This window comes from Scylla paramamosain, chromosome 26 (genome assembly GCF_035594125.1).
Source record: "Scylla paramamosain isolate STU-SP2022 chromosome 26, ASM3559412v1, whole genome shotgun sequence".
NCBI classification, from domain to species: domain Eukaryota; kingdom Metazoa; phylum Arthropoda; class Malacostraca; order Decapoda; family Portunidae; genus Scylla; species Scylla paramamosain.
This window is the reverse complement of record NC_087176.1, coordinates 19953842-19965916: the sequence shown is the minus strand read 5'-3', so window position 1 is coordinate 19965916 and position 12075 is coordinate 19953842. Positions and strand designations below refer to the sequence as shown.

The 12075-nt window shown below is 42.7% G+C and overlaps 1 protein-coding gene across 30 annotated transcripts in view; it reads left to right on the top strand.

Moving 5' to 3' along the window:
- The window catches only part of LOC135113788 (uncharacterized), a 45193-nt gene that overhangs the window by 21426 nt on the left and 11692 nt on the right, over positions 1–12075 (top strand). For 26 of the 30 annotated variants that reach the window (XR_010275012.1, XR_010275005.1, XR_010274999.1 and 23 more), the window contains exons 1-2: positions 9782–9941; positions 10194–10451. Coding sequence is in view for 15 of the 30 variants with exons in the window: in XM_064029381.1 (XP_063885451.1) it covers positions 9915–9941; positions 10194–10451 (285 nt within the window). In the remaining 15 variants the exon portion in view is untranslated. Of the gene's footprint in view, positions 1–7229; positions 7340–7553; positions 7703–8035; positions 8234–8819; positions 9069–9780; positions 9942–10193; positions 10452–12075 lie in introns of those variants that run through there. The other 4 variants (XM_064029392.1, XM_064029394.1, XM_064029393.1 and 1 more) reach the window with 1 other exon arrangement.

Below are 12075 nucleotides of genomic sequence, written 5' to 3'. Positions count from 1 at the left end.
CTCTCTCTCTCTCTTCCATGTGTGTGTGTGTGTGTGTGTGTGTGTGTGTGTGTGTGTGTGTGTGTGTGTGTGTGTGTGTGTGTGTATTTACCTAGTTGTGTTTACCTAGTTGTGGTGTACGGGAGGGGAGTAATCTCATAGTACCCCGTCCCTGTATCTATCAGTTTGGTTTTAAAAGCACTGACAGTTTCGGCATTGACAACGTCTTCACTGAGTTCATTCCATTTGTTCTCATTTCAGTGAGGAAAACTATACTTCTTAATGTCTCTTCTACAGTTAACTTTCTTCAACTTCTTGCTGTGACCACTTGTACTCTGTGTGTCTAAATTTATAAAAACCTTCTTTCTTCACATTTTCCATACCATTTATCATTCTATAGATGTTTATTAAATCTCCTCTCTCTCTCCTATTTTCAAGGGTAGGAATTTCCAACATTCTTAATCTCTCTTCATAGGTCAATTTACTCAACTCTGAAACCATCTTAGTGACTGCTCTTTTTGCTTTTTCTAATTTTATTATATTCCTCTTTGTATGATGAGACCACACCACTGCTGCATATTCCAATCTTAGTCTTATCATGGAAATCCACAACTTTTTATCATTTCTTCTTCCAAATATGAGTGCCATTCTTATTCTTTTTAACAATTTCACTGTCTCCAGTAATTTTATCAATGTGTCAAATTTTCAGTAACTGTTACTCCCAAATCTACTTCCTCTTTTGACTTCTTTATCTTCACACCATCCATATCATAATAATATTGTATTCTTTTCTTACTCTTACCAAACTCCATTACTTTGCATTTACTCAAATGGAATTCCATTTGCCAAGATTTACTTCATCTATTTATCTTATTTAAATCATCTTGCAGTACCATACAGTCATTTACATTATCTATCCTTCTCATCAGTTTAGCATCATCTGCAAATAAGTTCATATAACTATCTGTTTCTTCATTTATGTCGTTCACATATATTACAAACTTTATCGGTCCTAAAACTGACCCCTGTGGGACACCACTAGTTACTTTTAGCCAAGATGAATTCTGGTCTTGTATTACAGTTCTCATCTCTCTATCATCCAGATAATCCTCCATTCACTCCAGCTGTCTTCCTCCAAATTTTCCATAATTTTTTAATCTTCCTTAGCAATCTTTGGGATGTACTTTGCTTTCTTCAAGTCTAAGTAGACACCATCCACCCATCCGTCTCTCTCCTGCACAATATTAACTATCCTTGAATGAAAGGACAGTAAGTTTATGGAGCATGATCTTCCCCTTTTAAATCCAAATTGACAATTTACTAAAACTTCATCTTTTTCCAAGTGTTCCATCCATCTTTCCTTTATTGTTCTTTCACATAATTTTCCTTCAGGAAGAGGCAGTAGACACCTGCTAAAACAATAATTACTCCCAGTGAGGTCTAAAGCACTGGATCAGGGGGTACTGTGAACTTATCATTAAACTAGCTGTGACCTCACTGAACTTTTCCTTTTGTGTCTCACAACACAAGGGGGCAGTCACAGCCTGCCCTATAAAGACAACTCTCTTCCTCCACACAAAACTACAAGCACCTAATAACACACACAACCTTCACTCAAAATTTCAAAATTCATGGCAACTCCTACACCAGCTTTGGAGTCCTCATCTGGGGAGGGGACCACAAATGTCCCCTGGTTGGACTGCTCTGCTGATGATGACCCTAAGTATCTTGACACCCCCTCAATTTTTTCTTCATTTACTTCTGCAACATTTGTGATCTAAGATCTAATTTTCAATCTGTAGAACACCACCTCTCCTCTTCTAAACCTCATCTTCTTTTCCTCACTGAAACTCAGGTGTCTGAGGCAACTGACAGTAGCCCCTTTTCTGTTCCCTCCTACTTTCTCTATCCTCATTTTCAATCCAAAGCTGGATGTTGGATTTATGTGCACAACAATTTAACCTGCTCTCATGTCCATGCTCTTGAATCTTCCGAGTTTTCCACTATCTGGCTACGACTACAGAGTCACTCTCAAACTAAATTTATCTGTGCTGTATATCTCTCACCTAACTCCTCTGACTTTAAGAAATTCTTTGACTACTTAACTTCCAAAGTGGAGCACATTCTGACACTCTTCCCTTTTTGCAGAGATCTCCATTCTTGGAGACTTCAGTGTTCACCACCAGCTTTGGCTTTCCTCTCCCTTCACTGACCATCCTGGTGAACTAGCCTTCAACTTTGCTATCCTCCACGACCTAGAGCAATTGGTGCAACACCCTACTTGTATTTCTGACCATCTTGGAGATATGCCCAACATTCTTGACTTCTTCCTGACCTCTAATCCTTCTGTTTATGCTGTCACCCTCTCTAATCCATTGAGCTCCTCCGATCACAGTCTCATATCTGTATCTTGTCCTATCACTCCAATCCCTCCTCAGGATCCCCCTAAGCAAAGGTGCCTCTGACGTTTTGCCTCTGCTAGTTGGGGGGACCTGAGGAGGTATTTTGCTGATTTTCCTTGGAATAGCTACTGCTTCCGTGTCAGAGACCCGTCTTTGTGTGCTGAGCGCATAACAGAGGTGATAGTGTCTGGCATGGAGGCATATATTCATTCCTCTCTCTTTTTCTTGGACTAAACCTTCCAAACCTTGGTTGAACACAGCTTGTTCTCGTGCTATACATGATAGAGAGGTGGCCCACAAAAGGTACTTTTGCCTTCCATCACCAGAATCTCATGCACTTTATATTTCTGTCCGGAACCATGCCAAGTCTGTTCTCCAACTAGTCAAAAACTCCTTCATTAATAGAAAGTGTCAAAATCTTTCAAGATCTAACTACCCTCATGACTCTCTGACATCTAGCCAAAAATATCTCCTGGCATCTAGCCAAAAATATCTTCAATAACTTTGCTTCTTCTTCTTCTTTCCCTCCTTTATTTCAACCAGATAGCACCACTACCATCACATCTATTTCTAAAGCTGAACTCTTTGCTAAAACCTTTGCTAGAAACTCTACCTTGAACGATTCTGGGCTTGTTCCTCCCTCTCCTCCACCCTCTAACTACTTCATGCTACCTATTAAAATTCTTCAGTATGATGTTTTCCATGCCCTTGCTGGCCTAAACCCTCGGAAGGCTTATGGACCTGATGGGGTCCCTCCTATTGTTCTCCGAAACTGTGCCTCCGTGCTTGCACCTTTCCTAGTCAAACTCTTTCAGCACTGTTTGTCAACATCTACCTTTCCTTCTTGCTGAAAGTTTGCCTACATTCAACCTGTTCCTAAAAAGGGCGACCGTTCTAATCCCTCAAACTACTGTCCTATTGCTTTAATTTTCTGCCTATCTAAAGTTTTTTAATCTATCCTCAACAGGAAGATACTTAAACATCTGTCACTTCACAAACTTCTATCTGATTCCCAGTATGGGTTCCGTCAAAGCTGCTCTACTGGTGATCCTCTGGCTTTCCTTACTGAGTCTTGGTCATCCTCTTTTAGAGATTTTGGTGAAACTTTTGTTGTTGCCTTGGACATATCAAAAGCTCCTGATAGAGTCTGGCACGAAGTCTTGATTTCCAAATTACCCCCCTATGGCTTCTATTTTTCTCTCAAGTTTCCTTTCTGACCGTTCTATTGCTGCTGTGGTAGACGGTCACTGTTCTCCTAAATCTATTAACAGTGGTGTTCCTCAGGGTTCTGTCCTGTCACCCACTCTCTTCGTATTATTCATGAATGACCTTGTAAACCAAATTTGGTATTTGGTACCAAGCAAACTTGGTATTGTTCAATGCCTCAAAAACTCAATTCCTCCATCTATCAACTCAACACTACCTTCCAGACAGCTATCCCCTCTTCTTCAGTGACACTCAACTGTCCCTCTCTTCTACACTGAACATCCTCGGTCTGTCCTTTACTTATAATCTGAACTGGAAACTTCACATCTCATCTCTAGCTAAAACAGCTTCTATGAAGTTAGGTGTTCTGAGATGTCTCTGCCAGTTTTTCTCATCCCCCGGCTGCTAACTCTGTACAAGGGCCTTATCCGTTCATGTATGGAGTATTCTTCACATGTCTGGGGAGGTTCCACTCATGCCGCTCTTCTAGACAGGGTGGAATAAAATGGTTTTCGTCTCATCAACTCCTCTCCTCTAACTTACTGTCTTCAGCCTTTCTCATCGCCGCAATGTTGCATCTCTAGCTGTCTTCTACTGCTATTTTCATGCTAACTGCTCTTCTGATCTTGCTAACTGCATGCCTCCCCTCCTCCCACAGCCTTGCTGCACAAGACTCTTCTTTCTCTCACCCCTATTCTGTCCACCTCTCTAATGCAAGAGTTAACCATTATATTCAATTTTTGATCCCTTTCTTTGGTAAACTCTGGAACTCCCTGTCTGCTTCTGTATTTCCACCTTCCTATGAATTGAATTCCTTCAAGAAGGAGGTTTCAAGACACTTATCCTTCAATTTTTTTACTTTTCTGGGACTGGCATCTCGGTGGGCTTTTTTTTTTTTTATTGGATTTTCGTTGCCCTTGGCCAGTGTCCCTCCTACATAAAAAAAAAAAAAACACTATTCAAGGACACTGGTCTTCAATATCTTGTTTGGTACTCCATCTGGATCAGATGCTTTAATTACTTCAAGTTTTTCCATCATCTTAAGTATTTCCTCATAACTGACTGGGACTGCACTCAGTATATATCTCACCAACTTATCCCTTCCAGCATCAAACTCCCCTTCCACAGTAAATAACAATCTGAAACTATTGTTCATAACATCCACCATGTCCTGTTTGGGTTCATTTATACACTTATCTATTATATCTCTTTTGTAGTTTCTTTTCTCCATTCTTATTATCTCAATGTACTTGTTTCTAGCATCAGTATATTCCTCCCATCTGCTCTCAGTTTTCCTCTTCTTCCATCTATTCCAACCATTTGATTTACAATTTGTAGTTTCTTTGCATTATGTATTGAACCATTCTTTACCCTTTCTACATCTCACTCCTCCTTTAGGTACAAATTTCTCCACAGCAGAATTATATTTCCTTATAAATTCATCTCATTTTCTGGAACATCTACATCTTCAAAGTCTTTCCAGCCCATGGCAACAAACTACTTTCTTAATTTTTCAAAATCATCTTTACTATATTTAAATCTTCTTACCTTATAATTTTCATCAGTGATTAATTACATTTTCATTTTTCAAATTAAATTCCATCAACATGTGATCACTTTTACCTAGAGGGCTATCATAGTGTATTGTTTCAATTATTTCCATGTCCTTGGTAAATACTAAATCAAGTCTTGATGGTCTATCTCTTCCACTAAATCTTATATCACAGTCTACCCACTGAGTCATCAAGTTTTCCACTGTTCAGGTTAACAGTCTATTACTCCATGAGGTCTCACTTCTAGTAGTTGTCAGTGTTTCCCACTTTATCTCCTTACAACTAAAATCACCAACAATAACTATATCACTACTTTCCATCACTATCTTTTCAAGACCTTTTAACACATCTACCAACGTCTCTTCATGCTCTTCTTTTTGCCAAGCACATACACTCCTACATAATTCATTATCCTTTCTTTTCCACTTCTAATCATCACTTGTAGAATTTCAGACTTGTCTTCACTTTTTATTACCCTCCCCACTTCAACACACTTTTTAGTCAGAATGATCACTCCCCCCCTCCTCCCTTGTCACTTCTGTTTTTCATCCATAAATCATATTTACCAGTGTCAGGAGTTCCCGATTCATTTTTCCATTTTGTCTCACATAATACAGCAACATCTGGTGTGGTTCTGTTTAATAACTCATTTAATTCCATCTTTGTTGACATTAATCCATTTACATTAGTATAACATACTGTTTGATGTACCATTTCTTTATTCTCATGTCTCTTACTCTTCAGAAAAACTTCTCTTTTTGTTGTTTGTCTTTTTGTTTAGCCTCATCTATCAGCTCCTTTTGCTTCAACCTTTCAATCTCATCCATATCCCTGTTTATCCATACATTTTTATATTCTTCATCTCCAGACAACCTCCAAGACCCACTAATTATCTCTTCTGCTTGTACCTACATTGCAAACTTTGTGTGTGTGTGTGTGTGTGTGTGTGTGTAATAATAATAATAATAATAATAATAATAAACGGTTTATTAGTTAGGCAGTTGACAAACTGAAAATGTACATAGGGGATGGGGAAAAACTTAACATTAATCCTAACGGTAAGACTAATCTAGGAGGGAAATACTATTGATTGATGGCTCGCACCATGGTGGGAATCGCACTGAGTCTGTACCGGTCCGTGCGCGGCGCCTTCAGGGGCGTTATTTTGTTGTGGTGTCTGGTGGCACGGACAGGGCGAGGCGCGTCGGGCGGCAGCATGTCTCTGAGACGCGGATGATGCAGTAGTCCCTTCCCAAACTTCTCCAGAGCCTCTCGGTGCCTGGTGGATATTCTGGACAGACTCAGGGTGGTCAGGGCTTCTTCATAGGTAGTGTATGCAGGGCCAAGGATGACCCTGCACGCCCTTTTCTGCACACTCTCTAGCTGTAGCTGTTGAGTGTGTGTGAGGGAGGAGGACCACGCTGGGGAGGCGTACATGAGTTTGGGGAGGATGAAGGTGAGGTACACCCCCCTTAACTCATCTGTCGGCGTCCCCAGCGACCTGAGTCTGCGCAGCATGTACAGCCTGTAGGTAGCTGATCTCACGGTGCTGGCGACATGCTGCTTCCAGGTCAGCTGGTCGTCCACCGTGACTCCGAGAAGCTTGGCACATTGGACCACCTGGAGGGGGTGAGGGCCCACTGTGAGCCGGGGAGGGGGCACTGGTACAGAGGAGGTACAGAAATGCATCACCACAGTTTTGCTGTGGTTGATGGTCATCCTGCTCTCCTCTGTCCACGTCTGCAGTCGCTCCAGAATTGCTTGCAGTGGCGAGTAGTCCGGGTTCTTGTTGGAAACTGGGACGCCCACGGTGCAGTCGTCCACATACTTCCAGCGATGGGGGGTGTCGGTGAGGGCGTCGTTGATGTGTGTGTGTGTGTGTCAGATATACACACAGCTCTGCAACACACACTTGCGCACACACACACACACACACACACACACACACACACACACACACACACACACACACACACACACACACACACACACACACTGCACCCAAATCAGGCAGTTAAAAAATTAAAGACCTGTTGTTGTTTGAGATCCCTTACCACTCCCCGTACTCTCCTTTTGTCTCATCCCACAGGCATTGTCCATGATGCTTCCTGTGTTGTGGTTCCATCATGGCAGGCATGGAAGTGCCTCTCACTGCATCACCGCCTCATGATCATTGAAAGCATGGACACAGACACTGAGGTGCGGCGCCTCTCCCCCATCACCCTCATTGCCAACACAAGCCACTTTTTTTTTATCTTGTCCTTATAAATCTACCAGATTGTCAATTCCACATGGGATTTTTTGTGAGTGTTACTAATGCCTCCTCCTCCTCCTCCTCCTCCTCCTCCTCCTCCTCCTCCTCCTCCTCCTCCTCCTCCTCCTCCTCCTCCTCCTCCTCCTCCTCCTCCTCCAGGCCCTAGTGGGTACGTGGCCCTCCTCAATGGACAGATGGACAGAGGCTGGTGTGCTGGCTGCATGTATCAGGAGCAAATCTCAACCTTCTTCTCCGTTGTGGCAACAGGGATGACATATGAGATGGCCATGACCAGCATGCCCCTTCAGGTACTGCTGTGGTGCTTGTAATGGTGTTGTAGTGTTTGTAATGGTGGTAGTAGTAATAGTAGACAGTGATTGTAGCTATGGTAATAGTAGTTGTAGTAATTTTTAAGTGGTATAATAATAATAGTAATTGAAGATAAACAGCAGGCAATTTACACCAATCTTTTTGACGCATAACCTAACATCATTTAACCCAGCCTAACCTCACAACCTAGCACAATCTCACCCAACACTAAGCCAACCTAATCTAACTTAACCCAATCAATTATTATTTCAGGAGCTGCATCTCTAACCTAACCTCACCACACTGACCCTCCACTCACATCACATCTTCAGGTGCTGCGTCTGCACCTGCCACACAGTCCATCCTCTGAGGCCGTTGTCCTGCTCATCTACCCAAAGCCTCAGCGTTATGACACCTATGTGGATGGTGTCTTTGTTCCCCCAGCCAACCTCAACACCTCTGCAGCCGGCTACAAGCTGTTGCCTGAGAACCCCACCCATCCTCAGGCTTTCCTTCCCATGTTGGACAATGTAAGGGATGGCTGTGTGCTGTGTTGTGTTGTGTCGTGTTGTGTTTGGAATGTAAGGGATGGTTGTGTGTTGTGTTGCATTGTGTTGGGAATGTAAGGAATGACTGTGTGTTGTGTTGTGTAGGGAATATAAGGAATGGCTGTGTGTTGTTTTGTGTTGTTTGAGGCACTGGAGCTCTGTACTTTGCCCTGTCAGTTTGGGGCAAAGGACCAACTGCTCTGCCTTGTCTCTTCCTGCTGGTAACAGAACAACCACTCAGCCTTGCCTCTCCCTGTCAGTTTTGTCATGCCTCCCTATCTGTTTAGTTTTGTCATGCCTCTCACTGTCAGTTTTGTTATGCCTTTCTCAATTTTGTCATGTCCCCATGTCAGTTTTGTTGTGCCTCCCTGTCAGTTTTGTCATGCCTCCCTCTCAGTCTTGTCATGTCTCCATGTCAGTTTTGTCAGGCCTCCCTGTCAGTCTTGTCATGTCTCTCCCTGTCAGTTTTGTCATAGCTCTCCCTGATAGTTTTAGGCAAGGGAAACACTATTATGCCATGCCTGTCTCTGTCGCCACCTCTCCAGCTCACCCAGACCCTCCCCTGCAGGCAATGGGGACCAGCTTCTTCCAGCGCAGTGCTAAGTTGGTCCATGTGGTGCTGTGTGAAGGCCACATCCTTGACATCAAGACCATGCCCATGATCACCCTCACCAGTGGTCTCATGGTGAAGGAAGATGAGTTTTATGAGCAGAACGTGGTGTTGAATCTGGCCAGCCTGTTTGAGGTATCCCCAGACAACATCAGGGTCATCAGTGTTATGCAGGAGCTCTCCAAGAGACAGCAGGGAAGGCTGGAGGTGGGCACAGTGAGGATGCATGTTGGGTCTGGTCTGTGTTGAGTCTGACTGTGGTGGGTGCAGCTGTGTTCAGTGTGGCTTTGTTGTTCAGTGTCTGGCTTTGTTGGATCTGTGTGTTGTGCGTGGCAGTGTTGGTCTGTGTTATGTGTGACCATGTTGTTTGTGGCTATGTTGGGTGTGGCTGTGTTTGGTGTGGCTGTCTGGGCTGCCTGGTCTCCCTTACTAGTAGGAGCTCAACATGCAAGACTTATTCTCAAATGTTTGGGAGTTTCAACTAATTGGAGATCTAATGGAATTTATCTGAGTTTTCAAGGTAATTTTTATGACACTTGTGATAGGGAATGATTTCACCATGAAAGGGCAGGATTAAACCAGTTTATGCTGTGAGGCTTTGCTGTGGAAGTATGTGGACAGCTGTGGTGTGCCTAAGCTCTTGGGATGTAGCAGGGTGGTCCACAAGACTGTCCCATTACACTAGGAACCAACGGAGCTAAGAGTGTGAGTGATGTGTGCAGGAGTGTGTGGTGCTTTGTGTGGGCCATCCTGTGTGAGATTGCCAGCCTGGTATATAGATAGATAGATAGTGGTAGTTTAACAAGGACTGTGCCAAATGAATGGGAAAGTTGCCTATGAGATTCTTACTATTCATTATATCTGAAAATAATTACTAAAGAGAACAAAATGTTTAAGAATACAACTTAAATTTACTTAGGCTGAAGTGGCCAGCGCTCACACTACAAGCCTGAATGGCGAGGAGGAGGAGGGAGCAATTGGTGGGGAGGTGATTCCCTACAAGAAGCTGGTGCAGAGTCTGGAGAAGGCCGTCAATAGATTCCAGGATGGATCATGCAGCAACTGTGCCTCTCTCTCTTGGTAAAGTGAACCTCTGCTCTCTGTTCCTTTGTGATCTTATGTTGTCTCTTCCTCCAGTGCTTCCTCTTAAGGCAAACACTACTCTGTCTCTTTACTGCTTTGAGTCATCTCTCACTCCTGTAACTCCTTTTGGTAAAATAACACTGTTCTCTGCCCCTTTACTGCCTTGAATCATGTCCTCCTGCACTTTGTCATCAGCTGAACCATTAACAGAGGTAGTGTGTTCCTCCAATACCCACCTCTCTTCCTCAGGTGAGTGACCCCATCGAGCCACCACCCAAGGAAGCCCCTCCAAAGGCCACAGAGGAGGAAGGCAGTGTTGTCATTCTGGATGCCAAGCTGTTCTACAAGCAGCAGGAGAAGGAGGTGGCAGAGAAGATCAAGGAGAGCCTGGCAGTGACTGAGTATGCCAAGCCATCCAGTGCATTGGTGCTGAGTGGTGTGTCCAGCAGTGTGGTGCAGGACACAGTGTTTGAAATGCAGCTGTCCTTTACTGTGCTGGATACAGAGGTGTGTGTGTAGTTGTAGTATACAGGGACTAAGCTACACACCTCTGGTTCTGTCTCCTCCTTTATTCATCCATCAGTTTATGTACATTTCTTGCCTCTCTCACCTTTGTTTTTCTACTTGTGATAAACAGGGGCTGGGCTACATTCCTTATCCCATCTCTGTATTCATTCAGTCCTTGTGTGTGTGTGTGTGTGTGTGTGTGTGTGTGTGTGTGTGTGTGTGTGTGTGTGTGTTTACCTAGTTGTATTTACCTAGTTGTGAAATACAGGACAAGATCCACACTAGGCTCGTGCCGTCCCGTCTCCATATCGACTTTTATCTAGATTTTCTTTAAATTTATGAATTGTCTTTGCACATACAGTCTCATCCTTAAGTTCATTCCACACTGTAATACTTCTGTGTGGGAAGCTATGTTTCTTGATGTCTCTTCTGCAAACACTCCTATTCAGTCTCCTTCCATGTCCTCTTGTGTCTCTAGTATCTGGTATCAAGAGGTCTTCTCTGTCCGACTTTTCCATCCTTTCCAGTATTCTATATATATAGCTATCAAATCACCTCTTTCCCTCTTTTTTTCTAGTGTAGTCAGGCCCAACCTCTTCAACCTTTCCTCATAACTATACTCTCTTAAGCTTGCAAGGATTTTAGTTGCAGCTCTGGATTCTTTCTAACTTTCTTGTATCCTTTTTCAAACTTCGACCACACTGATGCTGTGTACTCCAATCTCGGACGTATCATCGTTGTTATCAGTTTTTTATCATATCTTCATCAATATAGGAGAATGCTATCTTGATGTTTTTCAGCAGTTTATATGTTTCTCCTATAATTTTTGTTTATGTGCTTCCAAAATGATAAATTATCAGTAATAATTACTCCTAGGTCTTTTTCTTCTGATCTTATAGAGATTTCTTCATTCCCTAAGTAATAGTTGCCAACTGGTCTTTTCACACTTTTTCCAAACCTCATCACACTACATTTTTTAGCATTAAACTCCATGTTCCACCTCATTAACCCTTCATTAATCTTAATTAAGTCCTGATTTAAAGCATTGCAATCCTCTTCATTTGTTACTTTCCTCATAATCTTAGCATCATGAGTGAAAATATTCATGTAACTTTCTACACCTTCTGTCACATCGTTTACATAAACTGTGAACAAAATAGCCACTTGTTACTGTTCTCCAGTTCGACCTGCTGCCTTTAATTACTGTCCTCATTTCTCTGTTTGTCAAAAAGTCAGTCATCCACTTTAACAGTGATCCACTGAGTCCTCCAGTTTTTTCCAATTTCCATATTAGTCTTCTGTGTGGAACTTTATGGAATGCTTTTCTCAGATCTAAGTATATGCAGTCGGCCCATCCATCTCTCTCTGGCACTATATCTAATACTCTTGAGTAGAAACTTATCAAATTTGTAACACAAGATCTTCCTTTTCTGAAACCAAACTGTTTCTCTGTTATCACCTTGTTGTCTTCTAGGTATTTCACCCATCTGTTCTTGATAATCTTTTCACAAATCTTCGCCATCACATTTGTGAGCGATACTGGTCTATAATTTAATGGATCTTCTTTACTTCCAGTCTTGTGGATTGGGGTAATATCTGCCCATTTCCAATCTATGGGTACTCT